Source organism: Oncorhynchus nerka, linkage group LG17 (assembly GCF_034236695.1).
Source record: "Oncorhynchus nerka isolate Pitt River linkage group LG17, Oner_Uvic_2.0, whole genome shotgun sequence".
Lineage (NCBI taxonomy): Eukaryota > Metazoa > Chordata > Actinopteri > Salmoniformes > Salmonidae > Oncorhynchus > Oncorhynchus nerka.
In genome coordinates, this window is record NC_088412.1 from 42164348 (window position 1) to 42184060 (window position 19713).

A 19713-nucleotide genomic window follows, 5' to 3' on the forward strand; every position below is an offset into this window, starting at 1 on the left:
TACCAAATACTAATTGAGTGTATGTAAACTTCTGACCCACTGGGAATGTGATGAAAGAAATAAAAGCTGAAATAAATCATTCTCTCTACTATTATTCTGACATTTCACATTCTTAAAATAAATTGGTGATCCTAACCGACCTAAGACAGGGGATTTTTACAAGGATTAAATGTCAGGAATTGTGAAAACTGAGTTTAAATGTAGTTGGCTAAGGTGTATGTAAACTTCCGACTTCAACTGTATCACATCTGACTATAGTTTTGACACAGCCAGATCAACAGTCCGGACAGTAGTATATATAATAGTATCACCTGCATATAGTTGAACATTTTTAACAGATTGGCCAATGGTGATTATATAAATAGTGAAGAGAACAGGTCCCAAAATCAACCTTTATGTACTTGAAAAAATTCATACTTAACCCCATCAATCATGATGGCCTGAGTTCTGTCACTAAGATAATCATGAAACAGGCGTCAGAGCTCAGGCATATCAAGGACAATTTATTCAATAAATAACATAATCAACAGTATCAAATGCTTTTGACAGGTCCACAAACAAAGCAGCACTTTTACTTTTAGTGTTTATAGCATTGACAAGATCATGAACAACTAAAGTTTTTAATTAAAAAAAAATATATATATATATATTTCACCTTTATTTAACCAGGTAGGCTAGTTGAGAACAAGTTCTCATTTGCAACTGCGACCTGGCCAAGATAAAGCAAAGCAGTTCGACACATACAACAACACATGGAATAAACAAACATAAAATCAATAATGCAGTAGATAAAGTCTATATACAGCATGTGCAAATGAGGTAGGATAAGGGAGGTAAAGGCAATAAATAGGCCATGATGGCGAAGTAATTACTATATACCAATTAAACACTGGAACAGTAGAATGTGCAGACGATGAATGTGCAAGAGGAGTTACTGGGGTGCAAAGGAGCAAGATAAATTAAGAAATACAGTGTGGGAATGAGGTAGTTGGATGGGCTATTTACAGATGGGCTATGTATAGGTGCAGTGATCTGTGAGCTGCTCTGACAGCTGGTGCTTAAAGCTAGTGAGGGAGATAAGAGTCTCCAGCTTCAGTGATTTTTCCAGTTTGTTCCAGTCATTGGCAGCAGAGAACTGTAAGGAGAGGCAGCCAAAGGAAGAATTGGCTTTGGGGGTGACCAGTGAGATATACCTGCTAGAGCGCGTGCTACGGGTGGGTGCTGCTATGGTGACCAGTGAGCTGAGATAAGGCAGGGCTTTACCTAGCAAAGACTTGTAGATGACCTGGAGCCAGTGGGTTTGGCAACGAGTATGAAGCAGGGGCCAGCCAACGAGAGCATACAGGTCGCAGTGGTGGGTAGTATATTGGGCTTTGGTGACAAAATGGATGGCACTGTGATAGACTGCATCCAATTTGTTGAGTAGAGTGTTGGAGGCTATTTTGTAAATGACATCGCCGAAGTCGAGGATCGGTAGGATGGTCAGTTTTATGAGGGTGTGTTTGGCAGCATGAGTGAAGGATGCTTTGTTGCGAAATAGGAAGACGATTCTAGATTTAATTTGGGATTGGAGATGTTTAATGTCTGGAAGGAGAGTTTAAAGTCTAACCAGACACCTAAGTACTTGTAGTTGTCCACATATTCTAAGTCAGAACCGTCCAGAGTAGTGATGCTGGACAGGCGGGCGGGTGCAGGCAGCGATCGGTTGAAGAGCATGCATTTGGTTTAACTTGCATTTAAGAGCAGTTGGAGGCCACGGAAGGAGAGTTGTATGGCATTGAAGCTCGTCTGGAGGTTGTGTCCAAAGAAGGGCCAAAGGTATACAGAATGCAGCAAGACCAACATCATTGATGTATACAGAGGAGAGAGTCGGCCCTAGAATTGAACCCTGTGGCACCCCCATAGGAACTGCCAGAGGTCCGGACAACAAGCCCTCCGATTTGACACACTGAACTCTATCAGAGAAGTTGGTGTTGGTGAACCAAGCAAGGCAATCATTTGAGAAACCAAGGCTGTTGAGTCTGCCAATAAGAATGTTGTGATTGACAGAGTCGACAGCCTTAGCCAGGTCGATGAATACGGCTGCACAGTAATGTCTCTTATCGATGGCGGTTATGATATCGTTTAGGATCTTGAGCATGGCTGAGGTGCACCCATGACCAGCTCGGAAACCAGATTGCATAGCGGAGTGGGGATGCTTTAATAGTGTTATGCCCAGTCCTAAACCCCAACAAAGTTGTACATTTGCCAAGGATTCTAGAATCTTAGCTAGACAAGGAAACCTTGAAAAGGGGAGATAATTATTAAGATCACTACTATCCCCACCACTATGAAGTGGTAGCACAAGAGCTGATTTCCAAACTTTTGGAATACTGGAATATATTTCTTGATAATGTTTAATAAAACATTTTTGGTTATTGAGCCAACAATGATGGGCGCTGCACACTTAAGCAGCCCGGGATCCAAGTGGTTACCCCCTGTGGATTTATTGTTGTCTATTGCTAGCAGAGCATCCAGGACCTTTTTTGTAAATAGCCTAAAAGAAAAGCTTTGACTATAATTTCTCTGATCATTCAGCAAGTTTCCCCAATCAGCATTCAGCCTAATATTATTGTGAATAGGCTTAGAAGTTCTTTCAAAGAGAGCCCGCTGAAATAAAATGGTGATTAAATGCATCACTGATGACACTTTTTCTGTAATGATGCCAGTGTCAAAATTAATTTGTTGTGGCAGACAGGAGGAAGAGGATCTCTTTAGGGATTTGACAGTTTTCCAAAATGATACACAATGATTCCTCAGTTGCTTAAAAGCTTGCCAGTCCGGGCCTAAGCCTCTGTTCCTGGCCTTGGCCCAAGCATCATCTCTATTATCCCTATGATGAATGACTTCTATAATAATAATAATTTTGGAATGTACCAGGCCTTCAATCCACCTTTAACCCTTTTTTACGGTAGCTGTAACACCCGGGGTGTAGTGGAGGAAGAAGTCAGGCGCAGGAATAGGAGAGTTCAGGGTAGCGCTACTTTATTTGCACCACAACGGTGAAACAACGCCAACCCAAACAAATGCCCCAAACACGGGGAACTTAAACAGTCCAGCAAAATACAAAATACACGGACAACCGTGACCTACAGCCGTGTACAACATGTACACTGAAAACAATCCCGCACAACCAGCAGACGGGCCGGCTTGTAAATAAAGCCCAACCAATTATCCTAAACTAAACACAGGTGAAACTAATAAACAGAAAAGGGGGAAAAGGGATCAGTGGCAGCTAGTAGGCCGGTGACGACGACCGCAGAGCGCCACCCGAACAGGAGGGGGAGCCACCTTCGGTAGGAGTCGTGAGAGTAGCATGATTATTCACAATAGTAAGTCATCTGCAAAAAGGATCCAAGCTAAATTAGGTTCAGGGATAGCTGAAATACAATCAAGGTCAATCATATAAAGATCATGTAAAAAAGCCTGTTCACTGGAACTTTTTAAGGTCCTCTTTGTGATGACACAAGTCTTAGTTTTGTATTCTCACATCTCTCACATAAACAACTGGGCAATGGTCACTGTATTGACACCAGTTGAACTAGGTAACTCCTCGAGTTCACAAAGGTTAGCCGAGGAAGAACGGGACCCCTATAACAGTTATGGATACATTTTTTCACCAGACAAAGGCTTAAAGACAGTAGCTCACATTGTTGGGCAAGGGAAATGGATTTCAGTAAAGAGTAAATGTTTTAATAAGTATGGCCACTCCACTACCTCTACCTGTCTGTCAGCTCTGAACACATTATAACCCTCAAAATGTATATTAGAGTCCAGAATGTCCGCAGCGATACAAGTTTCAGTCAATACCAGCATGCCCATATGTCTGCATAGCCCATATCTTGATGTAATCTAGTTTAGGAAGTAAGCTCCTGCTGTCCATATGCATCAACCCAAGTCCTTTACAATCTTTACATTTTTAAAGTCACATGGAGTCTACAACTCAAACAAGCTATGCTCAATTGGCAGTTGCAGGTCCGGTCTCATGGTTGATGTTAATACAGTTGGTATGGCTATAAGCTTGGTACACCTGTATTTGGGGAGATTCTCCCATTCTTCTCTGCAGATCCCCTCAAGCTCTGTCAGGTTGGCTGCACAGCTATTTTCAAGTTTCTCCAGAGATGTTTTATTGGGTTCAAGTCTGGGCTCTGGCTGGGCCACTCAAGGACATTAAGAGACTTGTCCCGAAGCCACTCCTGCGTTGTCTTGGCTGTGTGCTTAAGGTTGATGTCCTGTTGGAAGGTGAAACTTCAACCCCAGGTTGAGGTCCTGAGAGCACTGGAGCAGATTTTCATCAAGGATCTTTCTGTACTTTGCTCTGTTCATCTTTCCCTCAACCCTGACGAGTCTCCCATTCCCTACTGCTTAAAAACATTACATTTAACATTTACATTTAAGTCATTTAGCAGACGCTCTTATCCAGAGCGACTTACAAATTGGTGCATTCACCTTATGACATCCAGTGGAACAGTAGTGCATCTAAATCTTTTAAGGGGGGTGAGAGGGATTACTTTATCCTATCCTAGGTATTCCTTAAAGAGGTGGGGTTTCAGGTGTCTCCGGAAGGTGGTGATTGACTCCGCTGTCCTGGCGTCGTGAGGGAGTTTGTTCCACCATTGGGGGGCCAGAGCAGCGAACAGTTTTGACTGGGCTGAGCGGGAACTGTACTTCCTCAGTGGTAGGGAGGCGAGCAGGCCAGAGGTGGATGAACGCAGTGCCCTTGTTTGGGTGTAGGGCCTGATCAACATCCCCACAGCATGATGCTTCCACCACCATGCTTCCCCGTAGGGATGGTGCCAGGTTTCCTCCAGATGTGACACTTGCCATTCAGGCCAAAGATTTCAATGTTGGTTTCATCAGACACGATAATCTTGATCTCATGGTCTGAAAGTCCTTTAGGTGCCTTTTGGCAAACTCCAAGTGCCTTATAATGAGGAGAACTTCCGTCTGGTCACTCTACCATGAAGGCCTGATTGGTGGAGTGCTGCAGAGATGGTTGTCCTTCTGGAAGGTTCTCCTATATCCACAGAGGAACTCTGGAGCTCTGTCAGAGTGACCATCGGGTTCTTGGTCACATCCCTGAGTAAGGCCCCCCTCCTCCGATTGCTCGAATCTTGGTGGTTCCAAACTTCTTCCATTTAAGAATGATGGAGGCCACTGTGTTCTTGGGTACCTTCAATGCTGAAGAAATGTTTTGGTACCCTCCCCCAGATCTGTGCTTTGACATAATCCTGTCTCGGAGCTCTACTGACAATTCCTTCAACCTCATGGCTTGTTTTTTTGCTCTGACATACACTGTCAACTGTGGGACCTTATATAGACAGGTGTGTGCCTTTCCAAATCATGTCCAATCAATTGAATTTACCACAGGTGGACTCTAATCATGTTGTAGAAACATCTTAAGTATGATCAATGGAAACAGGACGCACCTGAGCTCAATTTTGGGTCTCATAACAAACCATCTGAATCCAAGGGTTTTGATTGGGGAAGCAGCGAACCTTCACTGTGGTGACAATGTCGTCGATGCATTTCCTATTGAAGCCAGTAACGGAGGTGGTTAGCTCATCAATGCTATTGTCTTAGTCCCGGAATATATTCTAGTCAGCGCTAGCAATGCTGTCCTGTAACATAGCCTCCGGTTCAGAGGACCATTTCTCAATGCAACACATCATGGGTACTTCCCCTTTGAGCTTCTGCTTGTAGACAGGGAGCAGGAGTATAGAGTCATGATCTGATTTGCCAAAAGGGTGATGAGGAAAGGCCTTGTATGCTTGCTTGTGGCTAGAGTAGCATTGGTCTTTATCCCCCCTTGTGGCGTAGGAGTTGTGTTGATGGAAGTTGGGAATATGTGTCTTAAATGACTAGGAATTGAATGACAAGGAACTTAATGACTAGGAACTAACAAGGAAAGCAGCCTCTCATGGTTTCCTGCCTGTTTTTCTTATCCTGAGATTGAACATATACAGCAATCACGATAACAGCTGAAAACTCTCTCGGGGGTAGAAAGTTTGGCATTTGTCCATCAAGTATTCCAAGACGAGTGAGCAATGGGTAGAGACTTCCATTGCGCTAGAGTCAGGACACCATTTACTGTTGATGAAGAGGCATACACCTCCTCCCGTCAATTTTCCTGAATCCAATGTCCTGTCCGCTCGGTGAATGGAGAATCCATCGAGTTGGATTGGCATGGGGGCAAGGCCAAGTGTTTTTGGGACGGACAAGGCCCCTGACTGTGTTTTGATAGAGCCATAATATTTTGACTGCTGAGTGACAGAGGGACAAGTTAGTGTGGTTTTTAAGGTAATGTTTTTGTTCGTAGATGTCATTTGTATAGATTTCATGTCAAAAGTATTTTTATTGTATTACCTTTTGTTAAAGTCATGTAGTTTTATACATTTGAATGTCAGACAACATAATGTATTTGTTTTCATAGTCAACATAGTTTTTTCTTAACCTGTTATGGTTGCAATCCCGATACCGGGATCGATATGACAACTACCAGTGAAAATAGAGGGCGCCAAAAGTCAAAACACAGAAATCCCATAATTACAATTCCTAAAACATACATGTGTCTATTTTCGTTGATAATCCGATTCCGATCTGATAATCCGATTTCAAATAGGCTTTTCAGCGAAAGCACTACAAACGATTATGTTAGGTTTCCACCAAACCACAATAAGCAGACATTTTCCAGCAAAATATAGCCTTCACAAAAACCAGAAATAAAGATAAAATGAATCACTAACCTTGAATTATCTTCATCAGATGACACTCATAGGACTTCATGTTACAGAATACATTTTGTTTGATAAAGTTCATATATATATTTTAAAAATCTGAGTTTACATTGGCGCGTTAGATTCACTAGTTCCAAAAACATCAAGTGATTTTGCATAGCCACATCATCACTCAACAGAAATACTTATCATAAATGTAGATGATAATATAGGTATACACATGGAATTATAGATGTACCTCTCCTTAATTCAACCGCTGTGTCAGATTTTTTTTTAAACGGAAAAAGAAATGCATGCGATAATCTGAGCTCAGATTTCTGACTTCCTGTTTTGACTTCAACTCAGGATTTTGCCTGCCAATATGAGTTCTGTAATACTCACAGACATCATTCAAACAGTTTTAGAAACTTCAGAGTGTTTTCTATCCAATACTAATAATACTATGCAAATATTAGAAACTATGACAGAGTAGCAGGCCGTTTGGTATGGGCACCTTTTCATCCAAGCTACTCAATACTGCCCCTGCAGACATAAAAAATTAAATATTGAATATCATTTTAGAATGTGCATTCAGTGAAATGTTGCTGATACACCAACACCAAATGTGAAAAGAGATATAGTTCTTTACATTGATTTATGAAATTGACAAACTGTCTTTCCTTTCAATTGATTGTGATGACAACAAAACAATATTGGTCGATGCAGTGCAATGGAATTGGTATACTGAACAGTCATAGCAAGTTGCGCGTGTTTACAATATAACTCCTCTGTCAAGCTGAAGGTGTTTTTGGCACTGACGGTTTTTTTTTTATAGTTTTTTTAATTTCATCATTCACCATGAAAAGTGATTGCCATTAAATTTCTCTTATTAGAGGGCTCTTTTTGCAAATGAAAAATGTGGAAAATGTATCAGAGACCATCTTTGAATGCACAGTTGGATTTATTACAATTTGAGTGGTCAATAATGTTGTAGGTTACATCTCAGTGATGTGAAATTACATATTTTCTGTTATAAAAGTTACAGTATATGCTCCACCAGAGCACTAAATGCACTGCTCAGAGCAGCGACAGGCCACATGGGCTTCTGCCTTCTCCATCAGGTCCACACTCTTCTCATAGATGCTGCTCAGACCTTCAGAGCGGTTCAGGTTGGAATCTGTAATAGGAAAGAAAGAAATTAGGAACTGCAGATCAGTATTTATTGGATACATCAGAACAGTATGGTGTCTTCAGTAAAACAGTTGTCCATTATAGACTCACCGACGGGCAGGCAGTGGAAACCGATGGTGGTGGGGGTGGTCCTCACTGGGAGGCATCCAGGCAGACAGCGCAGCACAGGCTCAACAGAGTAGCATTTGGACTCCCTGTCATCAACAATCACCTGCTTCTCCAGCTTCACAGACTCGAGCTTCATGAGACATTCTGACATAGAGAGGTACAGCAATAATATGTTAACTAAATGAACTGACATTTGTAATGCAGCATAAGCGGTAGGCTAAGACTTACCAGACGCATCACGGCAGCAATCAGAAGGAAGCACCCAGGAATGGGCAAAGCTGACTGAGCTCTTGGTCAGGCGGCCACTGGGTGTACGGTACTCCTGTCTGTCTTCGCCATCAGCCATTCCACAGAGTCCACAGGTCTGTCCCTTCATCCAGTCCACAACTTTAATCTGAGTGCCAAAATCACACAACAACTTAGAACAACTGTAGCTTATATTTTGGTAGCCCTTTAAACAAGTAATACGCTATTCATACATTTAATGATACAGTATTATTGATATTATGACATAAGATTCCAATCACCTTCCATGAGTTGCTATCAAAGTAGACTTCTTGGAGACCATGGCTTTTGGCATAGAGAGACACGCCTTCACCCTTCCGACCGATCTTGATAGAACCTTAGGGAAGAAAATAAACAATGTTGTAGTTTATGGATGAGGCCATTTCTATTATCTTATTACTGCAGTACATTAGAATATTCTAGTTATTGTGATGTTGATAAATATGGTTGAAGGAGCATGAGAAACCTGAGGGGTCCTGGTATGGGAGGTTGTCCTTGGAAATTTCCATTTCATTGACCTTCACTATCACATCATTGTCCTCAGGGTACAGGTCAACATCACTGGAAGTGTCAAAGATAATATTTCATACATTGTTATTGATGGAAATATATTTGTGTCAAAAGCAATTGTTTTCTAAAACAATACTCACATGTCAGAGATTTTCACATTGATGTGGTTTTCTTCAGATGCGTGATCCTTCTTCAGCAGAACCATGAATTTGAGCTCTATGGTGCAATCCTGAGCCAAAACTTGGTAGCAGGAGAGAGGCATTTTGACCGGGTACTTCCTGTTGTTGAATGTTGTCAATGTGTCTCCGACCATGCTACATTTAACTGGAAAACAATAGTGTTAATTTATACCTTCCTTGCCTTTTTTAACGTTGTACTGTGACATTGTTTTGTTTTTTAGTTTTTTTTAATTGTTTCTGCTTACCTGCGTTGACTTCAGAAAACAAGTAGTGGATTTGGTTAACAATGTTGTCATCAAAGGGAGAAAGATCAGTCATAGACTCAATGGGCAGAGAACAGGGGAGGTTCACACCCAGTTTATACAGTGTCATCTGTGATTTAGATACACAAATCAGAAACAGTCAACCAAGAAGAGAAGTCTGGAGAAATAAAACAGCAGAAAATGCTATTGTGGGAAAAACAATGTTCCTCACCTTGGGTGTTTTCAGAATGACATCCAGGGTCCTTTCAGATGTTGCAACCACAGTGAATTGAATCTGTTTCTCACTATTTTTTTCTTTTTGAATTGGAACCAAGTCAGCCAGGTAATATGGGATGTACCCAGGGATGAATTCAGACACGCTAGAATAGAAAAGGTTACACAAATCAGAAGTTGTTCTTGATTTGTTCTGTAACATTATTCAGCTATCACTAGTAAATAACAAATGAGTAACCGTACATCCTAACATAGCGCCAAACAGCCTTGGGAACCTTGGGGAGTTTGTCCCAAGACAACCTCAGACGAACTGCAGGGCTTGGACCAACAAGACCAGTCTCAGCAGTGATAAAGGTGTTATAATCCTTGCACTCTGCACCCCAAGCAATCTTGGCCTAATTAGGAGAACAAAATAAAGTGTACATTGTTTTAGTATACCTTAGTTGTTATTGCTACCCACGGTACAACCTAAACATTAAAAAAATGATCAGAAAACTTATATTGTAGCACCATTTACAAGATATTTGATCTTACAGTGACTTTGTGTTTGCTGAGCAGAACACCATCAGCACACAGTTTCCAGTTGTCGTTCTCATCAAGGGCAGCCATAATGATCTGCAGTCTGGAAGTAGCTTTGTTCAAGTAAGCAGTAACCTGGTATCCCTCTATCTTATTGTCAGCTCTCACTAAACGGAAGAGGATGATCACCTTAGGGGCATGTTTATTGCCAAGGAATTTGTCCTGAGAAGAGAAACACATTTCAAATCTTAATTCATCTCTGCGCTCTCTCCCAATGGCACACAATGAAAGAGATGATAATCTTGACTCAAGTTATGATGGTGAAGTGTCACCTGCTTGTAGATGGCAAAGGGACTGCTCTTGCTTCTGGAGATGACATTGGAGGTGGCTTGAGAGTCCTGCAAACAAACAGCAAAACCCAGGGTATTTACGGAAAAACTTTTATACAAACATTTATTTTTGTCAACCATACCGTAGATGAAAATTCCTCAATATTGTACCTTGTGATTCTTTTTGAATTTGCGGTCGTTGGGGTCGTAAGGCTGGTCGGGGCCGTCGGGCTATTTGGGTAAAAATACCAATACATTCAATAAATTCTCTTCACATTTTTAACATCTATGTATGTTTGCAACAGGTCTGTGCCTTGTTTGTCAACTCCATAAATATCTGACTCAAAGAGTTTTGTGAGAAACAGTAGCCTTACCTCGGAGATGCGGGAGCTGGAGGAGCTGGAAGAGCTGCTGCTCTCTGATTTGCTGGATCTAGAGCAGGAACTACTAGAGTGAGAGCTGCTGGAACTAGAGGAATCTCTGGTGCCGTTCTTCCGATCAGGCACCAGAATTTTCTTGAGCTTCAACAGTACAGTTTTTCCCTTGGGAGCTTCCTCCTCTTCGTTCATGGTGATGACTTTGATAATCTTTTCTGCAGCCTTGGGTCCAACTTGCACTTCAAACTCCAGCCTCTCGATGGCGGGTTCAGATGCTGCTAAAAATGGAATGCATTATAAATAGCTAAACAAATTGTTGCATGTATATGCTGAACTTGGCTTATTACCAAATGAATGCTTACATGGTTTCACAGAAATAAGGACTGAATGCTTTCCAATCATGTAGTAGAAAAGAGTGTTTCTGATGAAGGCAGCACTGTCTGAGGCAAATTCAAAGCATGCTTTGACTCCAAGCCTTTCGACACAGATTGTCTCCTCAAGATGGACTACAATTGCCTTAATGATGGGCTTGAAGTTGGATGGCAAATCAGAAGAGAGGATCTCGGAAGATCTTGACTGAAAAAATGATATAAATTCACAAAATGTATCAAATGTCTGGGGTCTGTGGTTAATAATTTCTGATTGGCAATGCTTATGTGGATTTAGTTTTGAACAAGTATTTCATACAAACTCACCAAACTTCCAGCAAAAGAGGCAGCAGAGGCTGCAATCATAGATGTGAACTTATCCCTGGACTGCTGTGCGCTTCTTGCTACTCCTTGGGCAGGAATCAAGGGAGTTATTCTCTCGACTGGGACATCCTCCATATTTCTTGCCACAGCAAAGGTCTCAATGCTGTTTGAAGGAACATAGATCTCAAGAAATCTGTAGTGTGGCAGCCGTGTTAAAAAAATATGAACTTAATGTAAACAGCTATTACATCCTCTCTTTTCTGACCAAGAAAAAGATTGCCCTTACTGTGCGACAGCAATATGCTCAGGAGGGGAAACAGGGAAAGCTTCCATCTTGAAGTTGCCATTAGCGATGTCAAGCTGTGCTGCAAATTTTGCAGGGACAACTGTGCGGACCTTAGCTCTTGCCATAATAGCAGCCTGGATGAATGCAGTGTTCACTCCCATCACAGCAAATGTATGCATGACAATGCTACAGGAAGAGGAGACATTTGTTAAATTTACCAAGATTTGTGGTATTAATGATGTCATCAGAAAATATTGGTCTTATACCTACTTTGGTCTAACTTCGGCGTGTAGCTCAATGTTTGTTTCCAATAGCTGGGCAGCATGGAAGGGTTCAGGCAGAGCAGGTGTCAGAGTGGCACGGACTATGAACATAAAGATAAAAGCACATTCATATGGGAGATCAGAGATCTAGCGAAGAACTACTAATTACTAAGCAAGAACTATTATGATATAGTTACCATTGACGTATGCTTTAGCGACAGCAGCAGTGTAGTAACTGAGCTCCATGGGCAAACCAACAGCGGTGGGGAAGATGCGACGCACCTCTGCAGCCAGCAGGGGCTTAACATACTGGAAAGTTGCTCCAGCCAACAGTGCCTTCAAGGCATTTTTTCCCAAAGCGCGTGCAGAAGGACTGTTGGCAAGCTGTGGGATATTATTAGGTTTAGCTGTTTTGTCCCTCAACTGTGAATGTTTTATGAATACTTTTGGAGACTATTAAGTTATATCATCTGTTGTACCTGAAGTGCCTGATCGATGATGGACTTGTCGATGTTGGCAAAGGCAATTTCCTGTCCAAAGAACTTCACATATATGGAGGCTAGGGGCTTTCTTGTGGCTAGGGACCTCCAGTCAGACAGCTGTGGATAGATGAGTAAAGCAAACCTGATTGATCAATTTAATTTTAAAAATCCACAGGGATTGAAGCAATTTAAGATAAATGTGTAACGTAGTGATTCTTGATACTTACAGCCTTAATGACACGCCTCATCTTGGTGATCCTGTCAGCATTTTCAGGAGCTGGGGGTAATTTCAGAAGAGCCTCCTGGATTCCCTCAGTTCTCACTCCAACCTAAGGGGCAAACATTAAGCTTGGACAGTTAAAAAGTGTTTTAAATGTTCTCAATCATTATCATTTCAAGGAAATTTGAAAAAAAGCCTTTACCTCAAGAACATCAGCAGCTGCTCCAGCAAAGTAGGTGCGAGCTTTGGCCACGACAGTTCTGGGGAAAAGGGTGGCAGCATCGTTGATGTAGAAAGCACTGGCAGCAGCACCAATCCTCAGGGGATCTTTAAAATGGGGAAAATGACTGTTAATGATTGACTTTGTTGATGTTTAGTGAATGATGCTAATGGGCCAGTCGTTGCAAGCCAAGGAAGATAAGAGGAGGACCTTACTGGAATAGGCATCCAGGTGGATGGCTTGACTGAAGTGGCAGCTCAATCTTCTAAATTTGGTGCTGAGCATCTTGACAGCAACATTGCAGGCAGCAGCACTAAAATGAAGGAATAGCACCTATGTTATTAAATCTGATTCCATAGATATTGAGAGAGATGTATGGACATGTAAAGGTGAAAGAGTGCTCTTACACTGAGGCAAAGTCAGGGGCGGTGCTCCTGGTCAGGGACTTCATGTGAGAGTAGGTGAAGCTAGCCACCTGCAGATTTTTCTCTGTTTTCAGAATGCTAGCTAAAGTAATCACCAGGCCCATTGGGGGCTTTGTCTCAAACAGAACAATGCAGGCAAGCATGCGGAGCTCTGGGTGGAGAGCCTTGTCCATGAACAACTGCACAGCAACTTCCTGGACCTATTTCACAACAATAATGCAGAGATTTGAATGGACTTTGCCAATGAGAATGATGATGTTGTCATTTGCAATTTAATGGAGGGACTGTACTCACCATTCTAGGCTCCCTCTTAGCAATGTTCCTCAGGGCCAAGACTGCATCAGCCTGGACTGTCAGGGGCAGAGCAGCAGCTGCAGTTCCAAACACGGGCAGGAGCTTTGTGATTGGTTTAATGCTAGCAGGATGGCCAGCATTACCCAGAGCTTTAAGAACCATGGAGAGTTCCTCAAATTTGCTATTAGCAACAGCCTGAACAGCAAGTTCGTGGATGGGCTGTGGGAAGACATGTACAGTAGGTATGTTTGAATAACCTCAATCAGTAGATCATCATATACATGAGATGACATCTACCTATTTGAAGAGTATCCCACTAGCACCTACTTTGCTGATAAATCTTTTTTCGAGGGAAATGTACTTGATACGATTGTGATATGTTGCTATCTCACCGATCTATCGTAAGAGCATCTGTTAAGTGACTCAAATATAAATGATTATAGGAAAATACATCCAGTTTACCTTCACAAGTTCAGCGGGGCAGTTGGGATATTCAACACAGTATTTGGAAACCATGGTACCATAACCAAGCATGGCGATCTCACGTAGAACTGGGTGTGTCTGAATCTTGTGGTTGAAAGCCAGGCTCTGGTGGTGAAAAAGGTATTGTTTTGAGTCATCTTTATACAATTTCTTACAAAATATTGAAGAGATAGGACAGTGTAGAAGGAGTAAAGTGGTCCAGGATTCACAACCAGACGGTTGTGAGCACATATGTTACCAGCTTCAAAAAACGAGGCATATGTCGCACATCACTACTTCATAGGAGAGGCATTTGCAGTTTATTCTTTCAGAAATGCCTCCTGGAACATGTGAATTGTCATGTGTCTTCTAAAAAAACTTGTATGCCATCTGTAAATATGAATACAATTGTTAAATTAGGAGCCTCGTTGGTTTAGCCATGGAAAAATACCTTCCCGCTAGCCATGGTTGGCTGAGATAATGAATGGGCTAATGAATGGGCTGGACATGCCGAGAGATGAGTTTGTGTTGGTCTGCTATTTAGCACACTTCTGTCTATAACATGAGCTGCTCGGTATGTGTCAATAATCCTTGCTACAGTGGCTTTTTTGAAAGATATAATGCTAGCTATGGAGATCTGCAAATGTGTTGCTACTGCGCTCAAAACATTGTTGCCCAGAATTTATTAGGTGCTATTGACAAAGATTAGCGTGGAACAGTTGTGATGGACTACTTTCTGTACACAGTCAGTGTGAACCGAAGTGACTTGACACAACAACGGGCCCAACAAGCTGTGGCTTGCTACAAACCAAACAGAAAAGACACACTGCCATGAAGTGTTCATCCATGTATACTGGTAAGAGTGTAGCTACATTCTCAGATATTACAAGTTTCAAATTCTGTCAGAAAGTCATTTTCATTGCAAGTTAAAGCGTACTGTTAGCTAGCTAGCAAATGTTAGCTTGCTGGCTTGCTAGCTAACGGCACGTGTATGATCTCTGTAGTAATATTATTTGTATCTCAGAAAGCCACTTGTAATTGCTGATTACGGCCATCGATTGTATTTCATGAACATGTGTACATGTCCAGACAATAGTAACCATCCACTTAGCAACATGTGGCTGAGGGTGGATATATAATTTATTTCACATGACCCATCAGTTTTGGACAAGTGTCTGGGTAAGCATAATGTATAATTATAAAATAATTATAAAATATTTTTATCCGGACACTTTCAAAGTCAGATTAGGATATAGGCCAAGGACTAGATAAAGGTCATTTTTAACTGGAGTTTTCCTTATTTTAGGCTACTACTTTCACCACTTTTAGTTTTGAAATGTTTGGTTGTTTACTACACTACCTTACTCACTCTGTTTAGCTCATGGTCTCACATGTGAATCCTTAAAGAGATGGGTGGGGCTAGGGCTTTAGAGGGTGTGAACAATGCCGAATAGGTTTAAACGCAGAAGCTCTCCAGTAGTTGTAGGAAAAAATTCAAGGGACATTTTCTCAAAAGTAAGGTTACAAGTTGACCAACTTTCAAAGCAGAATTACTTTCACATTGTTCCTCAACTGTGGTGTATGATATACCGTTTTGTAGATCTGAGTCTCTACTCTAAATAAAAAAAACACCAAATGTTGCTACATAAAACTGAATCGAGGCGCTGGGTCACATATGTGTTGAAGGTAGTGGTGTTAACCACTAGACCACCTCATGCTACAATTTTTAGTCATCTTAATGAAGAAATCTATAATAATGCTTAAACATCATTTAAAGGTTTACTTACTTCAACAATCTTGACAGTCTCCAGATCAGCAGCCACCATATGCACAGCGGCAACCAGAGCCTGAGCAGCCTCAAAAATAGTGATGTCACCAGCCAAAAACTTCTCCTTGATGAATCTCACAGCCACTGATCTTCCGATGGAGGGGACAGCATCCAGGATCCAGTGTCTGAAAAAAAAGGTTTTCTGTCATTGTGTCTTTGTTTGAGCAATTGAGCAATATTTTTTTACCTGTGAGCTGGTTTGGCCTTGAACTCAGCCCAGATGGCATTAATAGTCTCAGAGCTTGCCATGCGCAGGAGCTGAATAAACTGCAGAAACTTAAGAGGAGCATCTTCATGGACCGGTGCCGTGTTGTATGTGACCAGATGATTCAGGATCTTCACAGCCTAAACAATTATAATGAAGTGTTTGTATTAAACCTTTGTTATCTGTGGCTTTACATATTGTCAGGCTTTATGTATCAAATAATAGATAGAGCCATTGAGTCACTGTACCTGAGCACGTGCGTTGCTGATCTTAAGGAGCTGAATGGGCATCTGGAGAATCTCAGTGGCAAACTCATACCGGATGGATCCACGGTGAACATAGTTATTATCGGGGACAATAATTGGATCCTTCTTGATCTCAACGAAAGTCAACATTTGTCTGTGAAAGGTAGTTCATGGGAAACTTTTAAACCTATAAGCTTAATAAAATGAAAATGTTTTCCTTCTGTACCACAAATCAGTCAACATACTTTGCTTCCATTTGGGCAGCTCCTGACATCTCATTGAATGGTGTGAACTGATGGAGCTCAGTAACAGTGGCCTCCAAGATCAGAGCACCATTGGCAGAGGGCTTCATGAGGTATTTGTAAGTGGCAGCTCCCATCAGGGCCTCCCTCTCTGTTTAGACAAAACACAGAGTTGTATTGTCATGTGAAGTGTTTCTGGTTATGTTTTTCCAACCCCCAAAATAGATAATTATGCTCATACCTGCCGGCACTCTACACACTTCTCTGTGTAAGCCAGACCAAAGTCCTTCATGATTCTCTGCTGGCAGTTATTGAGATCCTTGCTCTTGGTCAAATGGATGCGCTCTGCCTTGGCATCTTCCCTGATCACATAGTGGGTCTTGCACACTCCCTGAGCTCCAGCCTAACACAAAAGAGAGCATGAGTGAGGAACTCAAACATTGCTTACTGAAACATGTTTTGCATCTATATATGAACATATACAAGTTTTACCTCCTGCAACTCATAGACGTTTTGTGTCTTCTTGATGTTGAGCTGAAGAATGTTCAGGATACCTCTATGGACATTCAGCACTGTTTCAGAGACAGCAGTGGGGGCAAATACCTTACCCACAACACCATCGGCATACTCAAACTTGATGGGAATCGAGAACTGAGCAGCCAGGGCTGAAGTGAGTTTTGCAGCTGGGACGAAAGGATCGTTGGGCCACACACCACTGTACTCAAAGATCTCAGGGTTCACAAGCTACAAGAAGATATCAATTGATGTATTAGTCAATGTAATGGACATCACATTAAGATATTGTTTGTGTGGGAACTTCATGTATAATAAATACCTTCAGCAAGTAGGTATTCTCTGCAACTGCACTGATAAGAACTTTGCTGATGACTTTTACTCCAGCTCTAGCCAGACCCTCCTCAGGCAGACCACCCAGGAGCAGTGCCTCATACTTGTACACATAGGTCTTACTGGCAGCAAAATCAGGGGCTGTAATAACAATCAAAACATATTTGATGATCTTGTGATCTGAGAACTGGTTTTACTTAATTTATTCAACTAGAAAAAAATGTAGAAGTGAAACTACCTAATAAACATAAGTAAAAATCCATAAAAATAATATGTACTTACCAAGGTTAACAGATTGACTCGCTACAAGATAAAACAAAAATTATTGTCACAATATGTTACTGAATGTTTAAAAAAAAATGTCATAGATACAGAATTGTACATTTCAATATTTACATAACATAGTTATATTTACATGAAATTAGTTATAATATCTGCACTAGAATAAGACAGAAAAACTGTACTTACCCACAAGGGCTAGAGTCAGTGCAAGTACTACTGCTCTCATGGCCAGTGTGATGTGAGGAACAACAGTCCCAGTCCGCCTTTTAAAGAAGTGCAATATCTACAAAAACAATCGTAACAAAATATATAATTAACTAATGTTTCATAAGTTGAGTTCAGTATGTGCTCATAATAATGTCTGTTGAGTTGGTTATCACTAGTTCTGAGGTGGCCACATACACCCGTAGGTTAGGTTAACCTGCCCCACTGCCATTTAGCCCTTCACAGATCAATGTCCATCTAAGTCAGTTCTTTAATGAAAATTATCTGGAGAATCACATGTTGTTTTATCCAACAAGTTATGTGTACCTTCATTTTTCTTTAAATATTACATTAGTTATTTTTCTCTATTTATCTGATAGACTGCATCCAATTTGTTGAGTAGAGAGTTGGAGGCTATTTTGTAAATGACATCGCCGAAGTTGAGGATCGGTAGGATGGTCAGTTTTACGAGGGTGTGTTTGGCAGCATGAGTGAGGGATGCTTTGTTGCGAAATAGGAAGCCGATTCTAGATTTCATTTTGGATTGGAGATGTTTAATGTGAGTCTGGAAGGAGAGTTTACAGTCTAACCAGACACCTAGGTATTTGTAGTTGTCCACATATTCTAAGTCAGAACCGTCCAGAGTAGTGATGCTGTGCGGGCAGCGATCGGTTGAAAAGCATGCATTTGGTTTAACTTGCATTTAAGAGCAGTTGGAGGCCACGGAAGGAGAGTTGTATGGCATTGAAGCTCGTCTGGAGGTTAGTTAACAGTGTCCAAAGAGGGGCCAAAGGTATACAGAATGGTGTCGTCTGTGTAGAGATCAAATCAAATTTATTTATATAGCCCTTCGTACATCAGCTGATATCTCAAAGTGCTGTACAGAAACCCAGCCTAAAACCCCAAACAGCAAGCAATGCAGGTGTAGAAGCACGGTGGCTAGGAAAAACTCCCTAGAAAGGCCAAAACCTAGGAAGAAACATAGAGAGGAACCAGGCTTTGTGGGGTGGCCAGTCCTCTTCTGGCTGTGCCGGGTGGAGATTATAACAGAACATGACCAAGATGTTCAAATGTTCATAAATGACCAGCATGGTCGAATAATAATAAGGCAGAACAGTTGAAACTGGAGCATATTTTTTAATAAGAATGTTCACTCCACTACCTCTACCTGTTTGTCAGCTATGAACACATTATAACCCTCAATATGTATATCAGAGTCCAGAATGTCCGCAGAGATACAGGTTTCAGTCAATACCAGCATGCCCATATTTGTCTGCATAGCCCGTATCTTGATGTAATCTAGTTTAGGAAGTAAGCTCCTGCTGTCCATATGCATCAACTCAAGTCCTTTACAATCTTTACATTTTTAAAGTCACATGGAGTCTACAACTCAAACAAGCTATGCTCAATAAGCAGTTGCAGGTCCGGTCTGATGGTTGATGTTCATACAGTTGGTATGGCTATAAGCTTGGCACACCTGTATTTGGGGAGATTCTCCCATTCTTCTCTGCAGATCCTCTCAAGCTCTGTCAGGTTGGCTGCACAGCTATTTTCAAGTTTCTCCAGAGATGTTTTATTGGGTTCAAGTCTGGGCTCTGGCTGTGTAACGATCTGAGTGTAGTGGGTGAGGAGTCAAGCGCAGGAAGCAGAGAGTTCAGGTGAGTGCCATTTTAATGCACCGACAAACGGCGAACATAAGCCAACCCACACACGGCGTAATGAACAAACAGGGGGACTTAAATGGTCCAGGAAAAACCCACAAAATGGGAAAAACACAAAACCCATAGA

The 19713-nt window shown here is 41.5% G+C and overlaps 1 protein-coding gene across 3 annotated transcripts; it reads right to left on the reverse strand.

Annotated features, from left to right (window-relative positions):
• Positions 1–7738: 7738 nt before the first annotated feature.
• Positions 7739–17947, reverse strand: LOC115121643 (vitellogenin-like). 3 transcript variants are annotated; one of them, XM_065003181.1, is made up of 34 exons: positions 17908–17947; positions 17722–17742; positions 17429–17580; positions 17086–17337; positions 16835–16996; positions 16597–16742; positions 16355–16505; positions 16089–16246; positions 15861–16026; positions 14074–14199; positions 13612–13830; positions 13300–13517; positions 13108–13205; positions 12875–12999; positions 12680–12781; positions 12450–12569; positions 12168–12354; positions 11978–12071; positions 11708–11893; positions 11425–11584; positions 11092–11305; positions 10619–11004; positions 10524–10547; positions 10356–10421; positions 10039–10245; positions 9748–9899; positions 9503–9650; positions 9274–9400; positions 8990–9173; positions 8806–8900; positions 8582–8676; positions 8283–8448; positions 8037–8198; positions 7739–7932 (listed from the first exon to the last, which is right to left on the reverse strand). In XM_065003181.1, the coding sequence occupies exons 1-34, from the start codon at positions 17945–17947 to the stop codon at positions 7820–7822; spliced, it is 5022 nt and encodes a 1673-aa protein (XP_064859253.1). In that variant the 3' UTR covers positions 7739–7819. The 3 variants fall into 3 exon arrangements, with proteins under 3 accessions (XP_064859253.1, XP_064859254.1, XP_064859251.1); XM_065003182.1 differs by having other exon boundaries at positions 10524–10583; positions 10727–11007; XM_065003179.1 differs by lacking the exon at positions 10356–10421 and having other exon boundaries at positions 10039–10329; positions 10524–10552; positions 10612–11004.
• Positions 17948–19713: the final 1766 nt, after the last annotated feature.

Excerpts from the sequence above, each read along its gene's own strand:
- LOC115121643 (XM_065003179.1), bottom strand. The coding sequence starts at position 17,947 with ATGAGAGCAGTAGTACTTGCACTGACTCTAGCCCTTGTGG. Across the intron at positions 11,894-11,977 it reads CACGCCGAAGTTAGACCAAA|CATTGTCATGCATACATTTG; the intron begins GTAGGTATAAGA and ends CTCTTCCTGTAG. Across the intron at positions 11,005-11,091 it reads CCTTATTTCTGTGAAACCAT|CATCTGAACCCGCCATCGAG; the intron begins GTAAGCATTCAT and ends CATTTTTAGCAG.